The sequence below is a fragment of the Oncorhynchus keta genome, unplaced genomic scaffold, assembly GCF_023373465.1.
Source record: "Oncorhynchus keta strain PuntledgeMale-10-30-2019 unplaced genomic scaffold, Oket_V2 Un_scaffold_713_pilon_pilon, whole genome shotgun sequence".
Classification (NCBI taxonomy): domain Eukaryota; kingdom Metazoa; phylum Chordata; class Actinopteri; order Salmoniformes; family Salmonidae; genus Oncorhynchus; species Oncorhynchus keta.
This window is the reverse complement of record NW_026290991.1, coordinates 151,313-174,508: the sequence shown is the minus strand read 5'-3', so window position 1 is coordinate 174,508 and position 23,196 is coordinate 151,313. Positions and strand designations below refer to the sequence as shown.

General features: G+C 43.7%; 1 protein-coding gene and 1 long non-coding RNA gene across 20 annotated transcripts in view; one reads left to right on the top strand and one right to left on the bottom strand.

Annotated features, from left to right (window-relative positions):
- Positions 1-969: 969 nt before the first annotated feature.
- LOC127929385 (uncharacterized) lies at positions 970-1,543 on the bottom strand. Of its 2 annotated transcripts, none has more exons than XR_008134683.1 (2): positions 1,393-1,543; positions 970-1,001 (listed from the first exon to the last, which is right to left on the bottom strand). It is a non-coding gene; the product is annotated as an uncharacterized LOC127929385 (long non-coding RNA). The 2 variants fall into 2 exon arrangements; XR_008134682.1 differs by lacking the exon at positions 970-1,001 and adding an exon at positions 1,179-1,307.
- Positions 1,544-2,322: 779 nt separating this feature from the next.
- LOC118383138 (histone-arginine methyltransferase CARM1-like) overlaps positions 2,323-23,196 on the top strand; it is a 37,203-nt gene continuing 16,329 nt past the window's right edge. For 17 of the 18 annotated variants that reach the window (XR_008134787.1, XR_008134784.1, XR_008134779.1 and 14 more), the window contains exons 1-13: positions 2,324-2,565; positions 3,423-3,548; positions 3,645-3,751; positions 4,159-4,263; positions 4,365-4,475; positions 6,982-7,159; positions 7,691-7,781; positions 8,018-8,099; positions 10,518-10,603; positions 11,641-11,730; positions 13,647-13,784; positions 14,907-14,996; positions 16,063-16,160. Coding sequence is in view for 2 of the 18 variants with exons in the window: in XM_052517350.1 (XP_052373310.1) it covers positions 2,382-2,565; positions 3,423-3,548; positions 3,645-3,751; positions 4,159-4,263; positions 4,365-4,475; positions 6,982-7,159; positions 7,691-7,781; positions 8,018-8,099; positions 10,518-10,603; positions 11,641-11,730; positions 13,647-13,784; positions 14,907-14,996; positions 16,063-16,160 (1,486 nt within the window). In the remaining 16 variants the exon portion in view is untranslated. Of the gene's footprint in view, positions 2,566-3,422; positions 3,549-3,644; positions 3,752-4,158; positions 4,264-4,364; positions 4,476-6,981; positions 7,160-7,690; positions 7,782-8,017; positions 8,100-10,517; positions 10,604-11,640; positions 11,731-13,646; positions 13,785-14,906; positions 14,997-16,062; positions 16,161-23,196 lie in introns of all 18 variants that reach the window. The other variant, XM_052517351.1, reaches the window with a different exon arrangement.

The window sequence follows — 23,196 nt, the reverse complement described above, 5'->3', positions numbered from 1 at the left end:
TTTACACTAGCCTACATTCAGTCACAGATAACACTATAGCATGGTTTTACACTAGCCTACATTCAGTCACAGATAACACTATAGCATGGTTTTCCACTAGCCTTCATTCAGTAACACTATAGATAGCCTACATTCAGTCACTGATAACACTATAGCATGGTTTTACACTAGCCTACATTCAGTCACAGATAACACTATAGCATGGTTTTACACTAGCCTACATTCAGTCACAGATAACACTATAGCATGGTTTTACACTAGCCTACATTCAGTCACAGATAACACTATAGCATGGTTTTACACTAGCCTACATTCAGTCACAGATAACACTATAGCATGGTTTTCCACTAGCCTTCATTCAGTCACAGATAACACTATAGCATGGTTTTACACTAGCCTACATTCAGTCACAGATAACACTATAGCATGGTTTTCCACTAGCCTTCATTCAGTCACAGATAACACTATAGCATGGTTTTACACTAGCCTACATTCAGTCACAGATAACACTATAGCATGGTTTTACACTAGCCTACATTCAGTCACAGATAACACTATAGCATGGTTTTACACTAGCCTTCATTCAGTCACAGATAACACTATAGCATGGTTTTACACTAGCCTACATTCAGTCACAGATAACACTATAGCATGTTTTTACACTAGCCTACATTCAGTCACAGATAACACTATAGCAAATGGGAACGTATTTAACTAAGACAAACAACACTCATTTCCATATGCCACAGCTGGTGCTTCAGCTTGTTTCAGGTTACTGATTAGCCACATCACCATGACTGCCCTTTTTATGATTCCATCAGCCTGTATCGCAGTTTGTTTTTATCGTTGAACTGTGAGCGTGGAACCTTCTAGCCTCGCTACCGGCCTTGTATGAGGAGTTTTAATTTGATACCTGATATACTGTCTATCCTCGGTGCCTGAACTTTGTAACTGTGTTATACTGTCCATCCTCTGTGCCTGAACTTTGTAACTGTGTTATACTGTCCATCCTCTGTGCCTCTGTGCCTGAACTTTGTGTTATACTGTCCATCCTCTGTGCCTGAAATGTAACTGTGTTTGTAACCTATACTGTCTATCCTCTGTGCCTGATTCCATCTTTATCTGTGCTTTGTAACTGTGTTATACTGTCTGTATCCTCTGTGCCTGAGCTTTGTAACTGTGTTATACTGTCTATCCTCTGTGCCTGAACTTTGTAACTGTGTTATACTGTCCATCCTCTGTGCCTGAACTTTGTAACTGTGTTATACTGTCCATCCTCTGTGCCTGAACTTTGTAACTGTGTTATACTGTCCATCCTCTGTGCCTGAACTTTGTAACTGTGCCTGAGCTTTGTAACTATACTGTCCATCCTCTGTGCCTGAACTTTGTAACCTGTCTATCCTCGGTGCCTGAACTTTGTAACTGTGTTATACTGTCCATCCTCTGTGCCTGAACTTTGTAACTGTGTTATACTGTCCATCCTCTGTGCCTGAACTTTGTAACTGTGTTATACTGTCCATCCTCTGTGCCTGAACTTTGTAACTGTGTTATACTGTCCATCCTCTGTGCCTGAACTTTGTAACTGTGTTATACTGTCCATCCTCTGTGCCTGAACTTTGTAACTGTGTTATACTGTCCATCCTCTGTGCCTGAACTTTGTAACGGTGTTTCCAACCTAGTAAATCACATTTACCACTGTGTGTGTGTGACTACTTTATGTCTGTGGGTGGTTATTTGGATAGATTGTTGATGCCTAAACATTTTTGAAAGGCGTACTTCCAATGTGCCAACAAAACAAATGCTATTGCTCCAGATACTCAACTAGTCTAAAGAAGGACCGTTTTATTGCTTCTTTCGTCAGCACAACAGTTTTTAGCTGTGCTAACATAATTGCAAAAGTGTTTTCTAATGATCAATTAGCCTTTTAAAATGATCAACTTGGATTAGCTAACACAACGTGCTATTGGAACACAGAAGTGATGGTTGCTGATAATGGGCCTCTATACTCCTGTGTAGATATTCTATTACAAAATCAGTAGTTTCTAGCTGCAATAGTCATTTACATGAGCAATGTCTACACTGTATTTCTGATCAATTAATGTTATTTTAATGGGCAAAAAAAAAGCTTTTCTTTCAAAAACAAGAACATTTCTAAGTGACCGCAAAACTTTTGAATGGAGATATATATATAGATAAATATATAATATATTAAATATTTAAATATATATATAAATATCACACACACACATTATTGGACTACCCTCTGTCCCCCAGGTTTCAGAAACAAAGGACAGATAGCCTTGGTATTTCACAAGATGCAGCTTCTGTTATGCCCCGACTGACTGGGGGTGGCAGTAGCGAGCAGCACCGTAGTTTGCTTGATGGTGAAGTCTGATCCGACGAAGCAAAGTCAAGTAGCAAAGATGGCGGTATCGGTGTTTCCCTGTGTGCGGTTGCGGTCCATCGGGGACGCGAACGGAGAGATCCAGCGACACTCCGAGCAACAGCCCTTGAGGTTGGAGGTTAAAAGCACCCCAGACACGGCTCTCCTAAATCTCTCCAATAGTAAGTAGCTGCTATAACCAGCTCCCGGGGTATTGATTATCCGCTAGGTAGCTAGCGCTTCCTGCCTTGTGGCAGAAACCTTCACGACGCTTTGAAGAATCAATCAGTAAAGCGGCGGCTAACTGACTTTAGCATCTTGCTAACCAGGTAGCATTTCACTGTGATGGGCCGGTGCGTTGGGATAGCACAAGTTCACCCAAAATGTGTTTTTCCAAAGTTAACTAATGTTGATGTTGTAGAAATTGGGTGGTTATTACCAGAATATCGATACAGTACATATAAACTAGCATCTTTATTAACGTTATGAGATGGCTAGGTAACTAGCATGCTAAGTTTTGAGGCTTGGTGTGCCTATACATCTTGGTGGCTTTGTCCTGTAGCTTCACATCTTCATTGTAGAGTAACGTCAGTTAGCCTGGAAACCCGACGTTGAATCTCACTGAATTTGATGTTGGGCGATAATTGAATCGTTGTGATCAGGAAAGTTAACTCCCTCGACATCTGCAAGCCAGAATGTTGAATAGAAAAATATATTTTAACTTACTTTACCCGTGCGGGGTTGGTCCATTACGTGTAGGAATGAGACCATACAAATAAGTGTAATTAAATCAACATTTTCAAAATACTATTGTGTTTAAAATGTCTCACCTGAAGCAAGATGAAAAGAGAAGCATGTGTGCTTGCCAGGCGCTTGCACCTGTTTACATGCTTCTGCGGATGCTTCAGGTGAAGCACTGATAGTGACATTTTAACTCCCTACCAGTGCTTTGAAAAGATGGTTTAATTCTACTTTGGAAATATTGTGTGTGTGTGTGTGTGTGGCTTTATCTTACCTGACTCTGGTGGATTGTCAACAGGCGATGAGACATCAGTCTTCAAGTGTTCGTTGTCCAGGGAAACGGAATGCAGTCGTGTGGGGAAACAGTCATTCATCATCACACTGGGCTGCAACAGTGTCCTGCTACAGTTCTCCACACCTGCAGGTAGGCTGTGTGAATGTTTTACAAAAGTTGTGCAGTGATTGCCTCACCGGTGGTGACGTAAAGTGTGTGTGTGTGTGTGTGTGTGTGTGTGTGTAGAGTTTACTTCCTTCTATAACATTCTGAAGAGTTGCCGGGGCCACAATGCAGAACACTCCGTCTTCAGTGACAGGACAGAAGAGTCCTCTGCCGTGCAATACTTTCAGGTGGGACACACACACACACACACACACACACACACACACACACACACACACACACACACTGCACTGGCAAGGCATTTCCTGCAGTTCCATCTAATCCAACTCTCACATGGTGGTGTAGTGGAGGGGTAACGCAAGTAGACATAGTTTACACACCTTTTTTAGGCCCGACAATTTACACACCTTTTGCTGAAAAATGCATTGAAAGAACAGGAAGTGCTGCTTTTTCCACCGTGACCAGCAATCAGTTCACCCACCAATGTTTTTTATCACCACACACAGAGAGACACACAGAGAGACACACACAGCGTTATCAAGTCTAAAAGACATTGGAGAGAAGTGCTGAACTTTGACTGATTGGCCTCTGAATGACCTTTGCCTTCTGCCCTTTGACCCTCCTCTCCCTCCAGTTCTATGGCTATCTCTCTCAGCAGCAGAACATGATGCAGGACTATGTTCGGACCGGAACCTACCAACGTGCCATCCTTCAGAACCACGGTGACTTTAAGGACAAGGTACCACACACAAACACAGACACACAGTGACTGATTTATGTGTGCTGCCAATCCAATGATCTGTGATCTCTCTTCCTCTTCCTCCCTCCCCTTCTCTCTAGGTGGTGTTAGATGTGGGCTGTGGTTCAGGTATTCTGTCGTTCTTTGCGGCGCAGGCCGGAGCCAGGAAGGTCTACGCTGTGGAGGCTAGCACCATGGCCCAGCACGCAGAGGTAACACACACTGACCACCACCACACTGACCACCACCACACTGATCACCATCACACTGACCACCACCACACTGACCACCTACCACACTGACCGCCTACCACACTGACCACCACCACACTGACCACCACCACACTGACCACCACCACACTGACCACCCACCACACTGACCGCCAACCACACTGACCGCCAACCACACTGACCGCCAACCACACTGACCGCCAACCACACTGACCGCCAACCACACTGACCGCCAACCACACTGACCGCCTACCACACTGACCACCACCACACTGACCGCCTACCACACTGACCACCACCACACTGACCACCACCTCACCACACTGACCGCCTACCACACTGACCGCCTACCACACTGACCACCTACCACACTGACCGCCACCTACCACACTGACCGCCTACCACCACTGACCACCTACCACACTGACCACCACTACCACACTGACCACCACCACACTGACCACCACCTACCACACTGACCACCACCTACCACACTGACCACCACCACACTGACCACCATCTACCACACTGACCACCACCTACCACACTGACCACCACCTACCACACTGACCACCACCTACCACACTGACCACCGCCTACCACACTGACTGACCACACTGACCACCACCTACCACACTGACCACCACCACACTGACCACCATCACCACACTGACCACCACCTACCACACTGACCACCACCTACCACACTGACCACCACCTACCACACTGACCACCATCTACACTGACACCACTGACACTGACCATCTACCACACTGACCACCATCTACCACACTGACCACCACCCACCACACTGACCACCACTACCACCTACTGACCCCACCACACTGACCACCATCTGACCACCACCACACTGACCACCATCTACCACACTGACCACCACCCACCACACTGACCACCACCACCTGACCACACTGACCACCACCCACCACACTGACCACCACCACACCCACACACTGACCACCACCCACCACACTGACCACCTACCACACTGACCACCTACCACACTGACCACCGCCACTGACCACCACACTGACCACCACCTACCACACTGACCACCACCACACTGACCACCACCACACTGACCACCACCACACTGACCACCACCACACTGACCACCACCACACTGACCACCACCACACTGACCGCCTACCACACTGACCACCACCACACTGACCACCTACCACACTGACCACCACCTACCACACTGACCACCACCACACTGACCACCACACTGACCACCACCTACCACACTGACCACCACCTACCACACTGACCACCACCTACCACACTGACCACCATCTACCACACTGACCACCATCTACCACACTGACCACCACCTACCACACTGACCACCACCTACCACACTGACCACCACCACACTGACCACCATCTACCACACTGACCACCATCTACCACACTGACCACCACCTACCACACTGACCGCCACCTACCACACTGACCACCACCTACCACACTGACCACCACCTACCACACTGACCACCACCTACCACACTGACCACCACCTACCACACTGACCACCACCTACCACACTGACCACCTACCACACTGACCACCTACCACACTGACCACCACCTACCACACTGACCACCACCACACTGACCACCATCTACCACACTGACCACCACCACACTGACCACCATCTACCACACTGACCACCACTACCACACTGACCACCATCTACCACACTGACCACCATCTACCACACTGACCGCCACTACCACACTGACCACCATCTACCACACTGACCACCATCTACCACACTGACCACCACCTACCACACTGACCACCACCTACCACACTGACCACCACCTACCACACTGACCACCATCTACCACACTGACCACACACCACCACTACCACACTGACCACCACCTACCACACTGACCACCATCTACCACACTGACCACCATCTACCACACTGACCACCATCTACCACACCACACTGACCACCATCTACCACACTGACCACCATCTGACCACCACTACCACACTGACCACTCTACCACACTGACCTACCACACTGACCACCATCTACCACACTGACCACCATCTACCACACTGACCACCATCTACCACACTGACCACCATCTACCACACTGACCACCTACCACACTGACCACCACCTACCACACTGACCACCATCTACCACACTGACCACCATCTACCACACTGACCACCATCTTCCACACTGACCACCATCTACCACACTGACCACCATCTTCCACACTGACCACCACCACACTGACCACTGACCAACCACCACACTGACCACCACCACACTGACCACCTACCACACTGACAGTATGAGTGTGGGTTAGTTTATTTTGCTGTGATATATTGTTATTGTGGTGATTCTTAGTGATGAAGTTGTTGTTAATTAGACTACACTGAGAGCCTCCACTGAGAGCCTCTATCTCACATACACACTCTAACCCCGTGTGTGTAGGTGCTGGTAAACTCCAACGGAATGGGGGATCGTGTGGTGGTGATAGCAGGGAAGGTGGAGGAGATCTCTCTACCAGAGCAGGTAGACATCATCATCTCTGAACCCATGGGATACATGCTCTTCAACGAGAGAATGCTGGAGAGTTACCTACATGCCAAGAAGTTCCTCAAACCCAACGGTGAGGAGAGAGAGATGGAGGGAGGAGAGAGATGGAGGGAGGAGAGAGAGATGGAGGGAGGGAGATGGAGAGAGGAGGGAGGGAGGGAGAGAGAGGAGGGAGGATGGAGGGAGGGAGAGAGAGGAGGGGAGGGAGGGAGGGAGGAGAGAGATGGAGGGAGGGAGAGGAGGGAGGAGGATGGAGGGAGGGAGAAGGGAGGAGAGGAGGGAGTGCTGGGGAGCTTCCTACATGCCAAGAAGTTGTTAAAGCTGAGAGAGAGGGGGAGGGAGGTGATCGATGCGGGAGGGATGGATGGACGAGAGTGGTTGGGCCCTCCCAGGAGTGGAGTGGAGTGAGGGAGGGATAGAGGAAGTGATGGATGAGGGTGGAAAGGATGGATGGATGGATGAGAGAGGGTGGGATTACAGCCCAACGGTAAGATGGATGGAGAACAGGAGATATGGAAGTAAAGAAAGAGGGGGATGAGGAAATGGAATGTAAACAGGTGTATAGAGGTGTTGCCGACAGCCCTAACTCTCTCTCCTCTCCTAGGTAACATGTTCCCCACTCTAGGTGACGTCCACCTGGCTCCCTTCACAGATGAACAGTTATACATGGAACAGTTCACCAAGGCCAACTTCTGGTGAATCTCCTTTCACTTTACTTTTTACCTTCATTTAACAAGCTACAGTCTAACTCACTTATGCAACTTCTGGTGAACTATATATACTTACTATATTATTAAAGCTTCATTTTCACCTGGAAAGTGTTGGGGGGGGGGATTCACCAGACCTTTGTTACAACTATACAAAAATGTTGAATTCCCACTACGTCGACTAACTAAAGCCACTTCCCACGGTCTCTCTCTCTCTCTGTCAGGTATCAGCCATCGTTCCATGGTGTTGATCTGTCATCGCTGAGAGAAGCTGCAGTAGACGAGTACTTCAGACAACCCATTGTGGTGAGACCCCCCCCCCCCCCACCTGGTTCCCTCCCCCTCTATTCTATTAGGTTCTCTCTCCCCTCTCTCTCTCTATTTAACTCTATTCTCTCTCTCCTCTCTCTCTCTCTATTCTATTAGGTTCTCTCTCCCCTCCTCCCCCTCTATTCTATTAGGTTCTCTCTCCCCTCCTCTCTCTCTATTCTATTAGGTTCTCTCTCCCCTCCTCTCTCTCTATTCTATTAGGTTCTCTCTCCCCTCCTCTCTCTATTCTATTAGGTTCTCTCTCCCCTCCTCTCTATTCTATTATTCTATTAGGTTCTCTCTCCCCTCTCTCTCTCTATTCTATTAGGTTCTCTCTCCCATCCTCTCTCTTTTCTCTCTATTCTATTAGGTTCTCTCTCCCCTCCTCTCTCTCTATTCTATTAGGTTCTCTCTCCCCCTCTCTCTCTATTCTATTAGGTTCTCTCTCCCCTCTCTCTTCTATTAGGTTCTCTCTCCCCTCTCTCTTCTATTAGGTTCTCTCTCCCCTCTCTCTTCTATTAGGTTCTCTCTCCCCTCTCTCTTCTATTAGGTTCTCTCTCCCCTCCTCTCTATTCTATTAGGTTCTCTCTCCCTCCTCTCTCTCTATTCTATTAGGTTCTCTCTCCCCTCTCTCTCTCTATTCTATTAGGTTCTCTCTCCCCTCCTCTCTCTCTATTCTATTAGGTTCTCTCTCCCCCTCTCTCTCTCTATTCTATTAGGTTCTCTCTCCTCCTCTCTCTCTCTATTCTATTAGGTTCTCTCTCCCCTCCTCTCTCTCTCTATTCTATTAGGTTCTCTCTCCCCTCCTCTCTCTCTCTATTCTATTAGGTTCTCTCTCCCCCTCTCTCTCTCTATTCTATTAGGTTCTCTCTCCCCTCCTCTCTCTCTATTCTATTAGGTTCTCTCTCCCCTCCTCTCTCTCTAATTCAGTATGCTTTAATGGCATGATTGACACGGTGAATGTTTCTGAAGCCAAGTCACTCAGAACAATTATCAAAATAAAAAAACTATATACACACAGTTGAATTCAGAAGTTTACATACACCTTAGCCAAATACATTTAAACTCCGTTTTTCACAACACCTGACATTTAATCCTAGTAAACATTCCCTGCCTTAGGTCAGTTAGGATCACCACTTTATTTTAAGAATGTGAAATGTCAGAATAATAGTAGAGAGAATGATTTATTTCAGCTTTTATTTCTTTCATCATATTCCCAGTGGGTCAGAAGTTTACATGTACTCAATTAGTACTTGGTAGCATTGCCTTTAAATTGTTTAACTTGGGCCAAACGTTTCGGCCCATTCCTCCTGACAGAGCTGGTGTAACTGAGTCAGGTTTGTAGGCCTCCTTGCTCGCACACGCTTTTTCAGTTCTGCCCACAAATATTCTGTAGGATTAAGGTCAGGGCTTTGTGATGGCCACTCCAATACCTTGACTTTGTTGTCCTTAAGCCATTTTGCCACAATTTCTGAAGTATGCTTGGGGTCATTGTCCATTTGGAAGACCCATTTGCGACCCAGTTTTAACTTCCTGGCGGATTTCTTGATGTTGCTTCAATATATCCACATAACTTCCAGCCTCATGATGCCATCTATTTTGTGAAGTGCACCAGTCCCTCCTGCAGCAAAGCACCACCACAACATGATGCTGCCACCCCCGTGCTTCACGGTTGGGATGGTGTTCTTCTTCCACAACATGATGCTGCCACCCCCGTGCTTCACGGTTGGGATGGTGTTCTTCTTCCACAACATGATGCTGCCACCCCGTGCTTCACGGTTGGGATGGTGTTCTTCAGCTTGCAAGCCTCCCCCTTTTAACTCCAAACATAACGATGGTCATTATGGCCAAACAGTTCCATTTTTGTTTCATCAGACCAGAGGACATTTCTCCAAAAAGTACGATCTTTGTCCCCATGTGCAGTTGCAAACCGTAGTCTGGCTTTTTTATGGTGGTTTTGGAGCAGTGGCTTCTTCCTTGCTGAGCGGCCTTTCAGGTTATGTCGATATGGGTCTCGTTTTACTGTGGATATAGATACTTTTGTACCTTTTGTACCAGCATCTTCACAAGGTCCTTTGCTGTTGTTCTGTGATTAATTTGCACTTTTTGCACCAAAGTACATTCGTCTCTCTCTCTCTGTCTCTCTCTCTCTCTCTCTCTCTCTCTCTCTCTGTCTCTCTCTCTCTGTCTCTCTCTCTCTCTCTCTCTCTCCTGTCTCTCTCTCCTGTCTCTCTCTCCTGTCTCTCTCTCCTGTCTCTCTCTCCTGTCTCTCTCTCCTGTCTCTCTCTCTCTCTGTCTCTCTCTCTGTCTCTCTGTCTCTCTCTCTCTCTCTCTCTCTCTCTCTGTCTCTCTGTCTCTCTCTCTCTCTGTCTCTCTGTCTCTCTGTCTCTCTCTCTCTCTCTCTCTGTCTCTCAGGACACCTTTGATATCCGTATCCTCATGTCCAAGTCTGTCAAATACACTGTCAACTTCCTGGACGCGAAAGAGGGGGATCTGCACAGGTGAGTCCATCGCCTCCTCTCTCCTTCTGGGGCCTGTATTTAGAGAGCTCTCCTTCTGGGGCCTGTAGTATTTAGAGAGCTCTCCTTCTGGGGCCTGTAGTATTTAGAGAGCTCTCCTTCTGGGGCCTGTAGTATTTAGAGAGCTCTCCTTCTGGGGCCTGTAGTATTTAGAGCTCTCCTTCTGGGGCCTGTAGTATTTCTCCTTCTGGGGGCTGTAGTATTTAGAGAGCTCTCCTTCTGGGGCCTGTAGTATTTAGAGAGCTCTCCTTCTGGGGCCTGTAGTATTTAGAGAGCTCTCCTTCTGGGGCCTGTAGTATTTAGAGAGCTCTCCTTCTGGGGCCTGTAGTATTTAGAGAGCTCTCCTTCTGGGGCCTGTAGTATTTAGAGAGCTCTCCTTCTGGGGCCTGTAGTATTTAGAGAGCTCTCCTTCTGGGGCCTGTAGTATTTAGAGAGCTCTCCTTCTGGGGCCTGTAGTATTTAGAGAGCTCTCCTTCTGGGGCCTGTAGTATTTAGAGAGCTCTCCTTCTGGGGCCTGTAGCATTTAGAGAGCTCTCCTTCTGGGGCCTGTAGTATTTAGAGAGCTCTCTTCTCTCCTTCAGAAAGAGACTTGGAGTAGGAATGCTGATCCAGGATCAATTTAGCCTATTTTAGATGATAATGAATGGACAGGGGGGCTGATCCCAGATCAGCACTCTGAGACTGGTTATGAATCCAGGGCCTGATGTTGTGTTTAGTCTGAGGGTTGTGGTGACTGAGGTTACTGCTGAGAGTTTAGTCCACTTAAACTTCTCCATCTCTTTCTCTCTTCTTTCTCTCTCCTCTTTCTCCCCTTTCTCTCTCCTCTTTCTCCCCTTTCTCTCTCCTCTTTCTCCCCTTTCTCTCTCCTCTTTCTCCCCTTTCTCTCTCCTCTTTCTCCCCTTTCTCTCTCCTCTTTCTCCCCTTTCTCTCTCCCCTCTCCTCTTTCTCCCCTCTCCTCTTTCTCCCCTCTCTCTCTCTTCTTTCTCCCCTCTCTCTCTCTCCTCTCTTCTCTCTCTCAGGATGGAGATTCCCTTTAAGTTCCACATGATGACATCAGGTCTGGTCCATGGTCTGGCCTTCTGGTTTGACGTGGCTTTCATCGGCTCAGCGTGAGTCCCCTGTGTGTGTTGTGTAAACTCTTGTCAGTCTTAATTGACCTGCTTTCCTTCATCTTTTGTGTGTGCATCTGTGTGTGTGTGTGTGTGTGTGTCCGTGTGTGTGTGTGTGTGTGTGTGTGTGTGTGTGTGTGTGTGTGTGTGTGGGTGTGGGTCCATCTGACTGTCCATCTGACTGTGTGTGGGTCCATCTACAGTGGGGCAAAAAAGTATTTAGTCAGCCACCAATGGTGCAAGTTCTCCCACTTAAAAATATGAGAGAGGCCTGTAATTTTCATCATAGGTACACTTCAACTATGACAGACAAAATGAGGGAAAAAATCCAGAAAATCACATTGTAGGATTTTTAATGAATTTATTTGCAAATTATGGTGGAAAATAAGTATTTGGTCACCCACAAACAAGCAAGATTTCTGGCTCTCACAGACCTGTAACTTCTTATTTAAGAGGCTCCTCTGTCCTCCACTCATATTAATTAACCTGTATTAATGGTACCTGTTTGAACTTGTTGTCAGTATAAAAGACACCTGTCCACAATCTCACAGTCACACTCCAAACTCCACTATGGCCAAGACCAAAGAGCTGTCAAATGACACCAGAAACAAAATTGTAGACCTGCACCAGGCTGGGAAGACTGATTCTGCAATAGGTAAGCAGCTTGGTTTGAAGAAATCAACTGTGGAAGCAATTATTAGGAAATGGAAGACATATAAGACCACTGATAATCTCCCTCGATCTGGGGCTCCACGCAAGATCTCACCCCGTGGGGTCAAAATGATCACAAGAACTGTGAGCAAACATCCCAGAACCACACGGGGGGACCTAGTGAATGACCTGCAGAGAGCTGGGACCAAAGTAACAAAGCCTACCATCAGTAACACAGGGACTCAAATCCTGCAGTGCCAGACGTGTCCCCCTGCTTAAGCTAGTACATGTCCAGGCCCGTCTGAAGTTTGCTAGAGAGCATTTGGATGATCCAGAAGAAGATTGGGAGAATGTCATATGGTCAGATGAAACCAAAATATAACTTTTTGGTAAAAACTCAACTCGTCCTGTTTGGAGGACAAAGAATGCTGAGTTGCATCCAAAGAACACCATACCTACTGTGAAGCATGGGGGTGGAAACATCATGCTTTGGGGCTGTTTTTCTGCAAAGGGACCAGGACGACTGATCCGTGTAAAGGAAAGAATGAATGGTGCCATGTATTGTGAGATTTTGAGTGAAAACCTTCTTCCATCAGCAAGGGCATTGAAGATGAAACGTGGCTGGGTCTTTCAGCATGACAATGATCCCAAACACACCGCCCGGGCAACGAAGGAGTGGCTTCGTAAGAAGCATTTCAAGGCCCTGGAGTGGCCTAGCCAGTCTCCAGATCTCAACCCCATAGAAAATCTTTGGAGGGAGTTGAAAGTCCGTGTTGCCCAGCAACAGCCCCAAAACATCACTGCTCTAGAGGAGAACTGCATGGAGGAATGGGCCAAAATACCAGCAACAGTGTGAAAACCTTGTGAAGACTTACAGACAACGTTTGACCTCTGTCATTGCCAACAAAGGGTATTTAACAAAGTATTGAGAAACTTTTGTTATTGACCAAATACTTATTTTCCACCATAATTTGCAAATAAATTCATTAAAAATCCTACAATGTGATTTTCTGGATCTTTTCCCTCATTTTGTCTGTCATAGTTGAAGTGTAACTATGATGAAAATTACAGGCCTCTCTCATCTTTTTAAGTGGGAGAACTTGCACAATTGGTGGCTGACTAAATACTTTTTTGCCCCACTGTAACTGTGTGTGTGTGGGGTCCATCTGTGTGTTTTCTCTAACTGTGTGTGTGTGGGTCCATCTGTGTGTTTATCTAACTGGGTGTGTGGGTCCATCTGTGTGTTTATCTAACTGTGTGTCCAGGGTAACAGTGTGGCTCTCCACCTCTCCTACGGAGCCTCTGACCCACTGGTACCAGGTCCGCTGTCTGCTCCAGTCCCCTCTCTTCACCAAGGCAGGAGACACCCTGTCTGGCACTGCAACACTCATCGCTAACAAGAGGTGAGACACAACCCCGGGTAACTCTACCACTCACACACCTAAACAGGTCACACACCCCTGGGTAACTTTACCACTCACACACCTAAACAGGTCACATCCACCTGTGCACCTAAACAGGTCACATCCACCTGTAACACCACTCAACACAAACAGGTCACATCACCCCTGGGTAACTCTACCACTCACACACCTAAACAGGTCACACACCCCCTGGGTAACTTTACCACTCACACACCTAAACAGGTCACACACCCCTGGGTAACTTTACCACTCACACACCTAAACAGGTCACACACCCCTGGGTAACTTTACCACTCACACACCTAAACAGGTCACACACCCTGGGTCACATCCACCTGTGCACCTAAACAGGTCACATCCACCTGTAACTTTACCACTAAAAACAGGTCACATCCCCTGGGTAACACCACTCAAACCTAAACAGGTCACATCCACCTGTGCACCTAAACAGGTCACATCCACCTGTGCACCTAAACAGGTCACATCCACCTGTGCACCTAAACAGGTCACATCCACCTGTACACCTAAACAGGTCACATCCACCTGTACACCTAAACAGGTCACATCCACCTGTACACCTAAACAGGTCACATCCACCTGTACACCTAAACAGGTCACATCCACCTGTACACCTAAACAGGTCACATCCACCTGTACACCTAAACAGGTCACATCCACCTGTACACATCCACCTGTACACCTAAACAGGTCACCTAAACAGGTCACATCCACACTGGTCACACCTGTACACCTAAACAGGTCACATCCACCACTCTGTACACCTAAACAGGTCACATCCACCTGTACACCTAAACAGGTCACATCCACCTGTACACCTAAACAGGTCACATCCACCTGTACACCTAAACAGGTCACATCCACCTGTACACCTAAACAGGTCACATCCACCTGTACACCTAAACAGGTCACATCCACCTGTACACCTAAACAGGTCACATCCACCTGTACACCTAAACAGGTCACATCCACCTGTACACCTAAACAGGTCACATCCACCTGTACACCTAAACAGGTCACATCCACACTGAACACACCTGCCAAGGTACCCTCTTAAAGGATTCATCTGACCTGTGCTCCCAGACAGAGCTATGACATCAGTATGGTGGCCCAGGTGGACCAGACAGGAAGCAAGTCTAGCAACCTGCTGGATCTCAAGAACCCCTTCTTCAGGTCAGAGGCACTCTCTACCCCTCTTCTCTACCCCTCTTCTCTACCCCTCTCTCTCTCTCTCTCTCTCTCTCAAGTCAACAACACTATACTGTCTCTCTCTCTCTCTCCAAGTCAACAACACTATACTGTCTCTCTCTCTCAACAACACTATACTCTCTCTCTCTCTCTCTCTCTCTCCAAGTCAACAACACTATACCGTCTCTCTCTCTCTCTCTCTCAAGTCAACAACACTATACTCTCTCTCTCTCTCTCTCTCTCCAAGTCAACAACACTATACCGTCTCTCTCTCTCTCTCTCTCAAGTCAACAACACTATACTGTCTCTCTCTCTCTCTCTCTCAAGTCAACAACACTATACTGTCTCTCTCTCTCTCTCTCTCTCTCAAGTCAACAACACTATACCGTCTCTCTCTCTCTCTCTCTCTCTCCAAGTCAACAACACTATACCGTCTCTCTCTCTCTCTCTCTCTCAACAACACTATACTCTCTCTCTCTCTCTCCAAGTCAACAACACTATACTGTCTCTCTCTCTCTCTCTCTCCAAGTCAACAACACTATACTGTCTCTCTCTCTCTCTCCAAGTCAACAACACTATACCGTCTCTCTCTCTCTCTCTCTCTCCAAGTCAACAACACTATACTGTCTCTCTCTCTCTCAACAACTCTCTCCTATACCGTCAACAACACTATACCGTCTCTCTCTCTCTCTCTCCAAGTCAACAACACTATACTGTCTCTCTCTCTCTCTCTCTCCAAGTCAACAACAACACTATACTGTCTCTCTCTCTCTCTCTCTGTCATTTCTTCAGGTCAGCACAGCATGGACATTCTACCATTCCCTTGTTTTTTCTTTCCTTTTACAATTCTGCTTCCTCCCTCTCTCTCCTTCCTTCTCTTTCACTTTCTCTCCCTTCTGTTGTTCCTAAAGCTGTTATTTATCTGCTATCTATCCTCCTCTTTATCGTGGTATCAAACCTCTTTCCCTGCTAGACACGTCAAAGTCCTCTGTATGTGACCTACTGTCTCTGAGCTTGCCTCCCTCTGATTGGTTGATTGTGTGTTCCGCAGGTACACAGGCAGCACGTCAGCCCCGCCCCCAGGCTCTCACTACTCCTCCCCCTCAGAGAACATGTGGAGCAATGGAGGAGTCTACAACATGAACCAGGGTACACACACACACACACACACACACACACACACACACACATTAATCAGGTACTACACACACCACACACATATAGATCTATACGCCCACGCCCACACACGGCATTAATCAGATACTACAAACACCACACACATATAGATCTATACACACACACACACACACACGGCATTAATCAGATACTACACACACCACACACATATAGATATTTACGCACACACACACACACACAACGGCATTAATCAGATACTACACACACCACACACATATAGATCTTTACGCACATACACACACACACACACACACACACACACACACACACACACACACACACACACACACACACACGGCATTAATCAGGTACTACACACACCACACACATATAGATCTATACACACACACACACACACACACACACACACACACACACACACACACACACATATAGATCTATACACACACACACAGCATTAATAAGGTACTACACACATATAGATCTATACACACACACACACACACACACACGCACACACGGCATTAATCAGGTACCACACACATATAGATCTATACACAGGCAGACAGGTGGATACACATATAGATCTATACACACACAGACACATATAGATCTATACACACACAGACACAAATAGATCTATACACACACAGACACATATAGATCTACACAGACACATATAGATCTACACACACACAGACACATATAGATCTATACACACACAGACACAAATAGATCTATACACACACAGACACATATAGATCTATATAGATCACACACAGACACATATAGATCTATACACACACAGACAAATAGATCTATACACACACAGACACATATAGATCTACACAGACACACATATAGATCTACACACACAGACACATATAGATCTATAACACACACACACACACATAGATCTATACACACACAGACACATATAGATCTATACACACACAGACACATAGAATCTACACACACACACATATAGATCTATACACACACAGACATATAGATCTACACACACAGACACATATAGATCTACACACACACAGACACATATAGATCTATACACACACAGACACATATAGATCTATACACACACAGACACATATAGATCTATACACACACAGACACATATAGATCTATACACACACAGACACATATAGATCTATACACACACAGACACATATAGATCTATACACACACAGACACATATAGATCTATACACACACAGACACATATAGATCTATACACACACAGACACATATAGATCTATACACACACAGACACATATAGATCTATACACACACAGACACATATAGATCTATACACACACAGACACATATAGATCTATACACACACAGACACATATAGATCTATACACACACAGACACATATAGATCTATACACACACAGACACGTATAGATCTACACACACACAGACACGTATAGATCTACAGACACATATAGATCTATACACACACACAGACACATATAGATCTATACACACACACAGACACATATAGATCTATACACACACAGACACATATAGATCTATACACACACAGACACATATAGATCTATACACACACAGACACATATAGATCTATACACACACAGACACATATAGATCTATACACACACAGACACATATAGATCTATACACACACAGACACATATAGATCTATACACACACAGACAGGTGAATACATATATAGATCTATACACACACAGACACATATAGATCTATACACACACAGACAGATGAATACATATATAGATCTATACACACACAGACACATATAGATCTATACACACACAGACACATATAGATCTATACACACACACAGACACATATAGATCTATACACACACACAGACACATATAGATCTATACACACACAGACACATATAGATCTATACACACACACAGACACATATAGATCTATACACACACAGACACATATAGATCTATACACACACAGACACATATAGATCTATACACACACAGACACATATAGATCTATACACACACAGACACATATAGATCTATACACACACAGACACATATAGATCTATACACACACAGACACATATAGATCTATACACACACAGACACATATAGATCTATACACACACACAGACACATATAGATCTATACACACACAGACACATATAGATCTATACACACACAGACACATATAGATCTATACACACACAGACACATATAGATCTATACACACACAGACACATATAGATCTATACACACACAGACACATATAGATCTATACACACACAGACACATATAGATCTATACACACACAGACACATATAGATCTATACACACACACAGACACATATAGATCTATACACACACAGACACATATAGATCTATACACACACAGACACATATAGATCTATACACACACAGACACATATAGATCTATACACACACACAGACACATATAGATCTATACACACACAGACACATATAGATCTATACACACACAGACACATATAGATCTATACACACACAGACACATATAGATCTATACACACACAGACACATATAGATCTATACACACACAGACACATATAGATCTATACACACACAGACACATATAGATCTATACACACACAGACACATATAGATCTATACACACACAGACACATATAGATCTATACACACACAGACACATATAGATCTATACACACACAGACACATATAGATCTATACACACACAGACACATATAGATCTATACACACACAGACACATATAGATCTATACACACACAGACACATATAGATCTATACACACACAGACACATATAGATCTATACACACACAGACACATATAGATCTATACACACACAGACACATATAGATCTATACACACACAGACACATATAGATCTATACACACACAGACACATATAGATCTATACACACACAGACACATATAGATCTATACACACACAGACACATATAGATCTATACACACACAGACACATATAGATCTATACACACACAGACACGTATAGATCTATACACACACAGACACATATAGATCTATACACACACAGACACATATAGATCTATACACACACAGACACGTATAGATCTATACACACACAGACACATATAGATCTATACACACACAGACACGTATAGATCTATACACACACAGACACATATAGATCTATACACACACAGACACGTATAGATCTATACACACACAGACACATATAGATCTATACACACACAGACACATATAGATCTATACACACACAGACACATATAGATCTATACACACACAGACACATATAGATCTATACACACACAGACACGTATAGATCTATACACACACAGACACATATAGATCTATACACACAGACACATATAGATCTATACACACACAGACACATATAGATCTATACACACACAGACACATATAGATCTATACACACACAGACACATATAGATCTATACACACAGACACATATAGATCTATACACACACAGACACATATAGATCTATACACACACAGACACATATAGATCTATACACACAGACACATATAGATCTATACACACACAGACACATATAGATCTATACACACACAGACACATATAGATCTATACACACACAGACACATATAGATCTATACACACACAGACACATATAGATCTATACACACACAGACACATATAGATCTATACACACAGACACATATAGATCTATACACACACAGACACATATAGATCTATACACACACAGACACATATAGATCTATACACACACAGACACATATAGATCTATACACACACACAGACACATATAGATCTATACACACACAGACACATATAGATCTATACACACACACAGACACATATAGATCTATACACACACAGACACATATAGATCTATACACACAGACACATATAGATCTATACACACAGACACATATAGATCTATACACACACAGACACATATAGATCTATACACACACAGACACGTATAGATCTATACACACACAGACACATATAGATCTATACACACACAGACACATATAGATCTATACACACACAGACACATATAGATCTATACACACACAGACACATATAGATCTATACACACACAGACACATATAGATCTATACACACAGACACATATAGATCTATACACACACAGACACATATAGATCTATACACACACAGACACATATAGATCTATACACACACAGACACATATAGATCTATACACACACAGACACATATAGATCTATACACACAGACACATATAGATCTATACACACACAGACACATATAGATCTATACACACACAGACACATATAGATCTATACACACACAGACACATATAGATCTATACACACACAGACACATATAGATCTATACACACACAGACACGTATAGATCTATACACACACAGACACATATAGATCTATACACACACAGACACGTATAGATCTATACACACACAGACACATATAGATCTATACACACACAGACACATATAGATCTATACACACACAGACACATATAGATCTATACACACACAGACACATATAGATCTATACACACACAGACACATATAGATCTATACACACACAGACACATATAGATCTATACACACACAGACACATATAGATCTATACACACACAGACACATATAGATCTATACACACACAGACACATATAGATCTATACACACACAGACACATATAGATCTATACACTATACACACACAGACACATATAGATCTATACACACACAGACACATATAGATCTATACACACACAGACACATATAGATCTATATACATATAGATCTATACACACAGACACATATAGATCTATACACACACAGACACATATAGATCTATACACACACAGACACATATAGATCTATACACACACAGACACATATAGATCTATACACACAGACACATATAGATCTATACACACAGACACATATAGATCTATACACACACAGACACATATAGATCTATACACACACAGACACATATAGATCTATACACACACAGACACATATAGATCTATACACACACAGACACATATAGATCTATACACACACAGACACATATAGATCTATACACACACAGACACATATAGATCTATACACACACAGACACATATAGATCTATACACACACAGACACGTATAGATCTATACACACACAGACACATATAGATCTATACACACACTAGACACACATATAGATCTATACACACACAGACACATATAGATCTATACACACACAGACACATATAGATCTATACACACACAGACACATATAGATCTATACACACACAGACACATATAGATCTATACACACACAGACACATATAGATCTATACACACACAGACACATATAGATCTATACACACGACACATATAGATCTATACACACACAGACACATATAGATCTATACACACACAGACACATATAGATCTATACACACACAGACACATATAGATCTATACACACACAGACACATATAGATCTATACACACACAGACACATATAGATCTATACACACACACACATAGATCTATATACACACAGACACATATAGATCTATACACACACAGACACGTATAGATCTATACACACACAGACACATATAGATCTATACACACACACATATAGATCTATACACACACAGACACATATAGATCTACACACACAACACATATAGATCTATACACACACACACATATAGATCTATACACACACAGACACATATAGATCTATACACACACAGACACATATAGATCTATACACACACAGACACATATAGATCTATACACACACAGACACATATAGATCTATACACACACAGACACATATAGATCTATACACACACAGACACATATAGATCTATACACACAGACACATATAGATCTATACACACACAGACACATATAGATCTATACACACACACACACATATAGATCTATACACACACAGACACATATAGATCTATACACACACAGACACATATAGACACATATAGATCTATACACACAGACACATATAGATCTATACACACAGACACATATAGATCTATACACACACAGACACGTATAGATCTATACACACACAGACACATATAGATCTATACACACACAGACACATATAGATCTATACACACACAGACACATATAGATCTATACACACAGACACATATAGATCTATACACACACAGACACATATAGATCTATACACACAGACACATATAGATCTATACACACACAGACACATATAGATCTATACACACACAGACACATATAGATCTATACACACACAGACACATATAGATCTATACACACACAGACACATATAGATCTATACACACACAGACACATATAGATCTATACACACACAGACACATATAGATCTATATACATATAGATCTATACACACACAGACACATATAGATCTATACACACACAGACACATATAGATCTATACACACACAGACACATATAGATCTATACACACACAGACACATATAGATCTATACACACACAGACACATATAGATCTATACACACACAGACACATATAGATCTATACACACACAGACACATATAGATCTATACACACACAGACACATATAGATCTATACACACACAGACACATATAGATCTACACAGACACATATAGATCTACACACACAGACACATATAGATCTACACAGACACATATAGATCTACACACACACAGACACATATAGATCTATACACACACAGACACATATAGATCTATACACACACAGACACATATAGATCTATACACACACAGACACATATAGATCTACACACACAGACACATATAGATCTATACACACACAGACACGTATAGATCTATACACACACAGACACATATAGATCTATACACACACAGACACATATAGATCTATACACACACAGACACATATAGATCTATACACACACAGACACATATAGATCTATACACACACAGA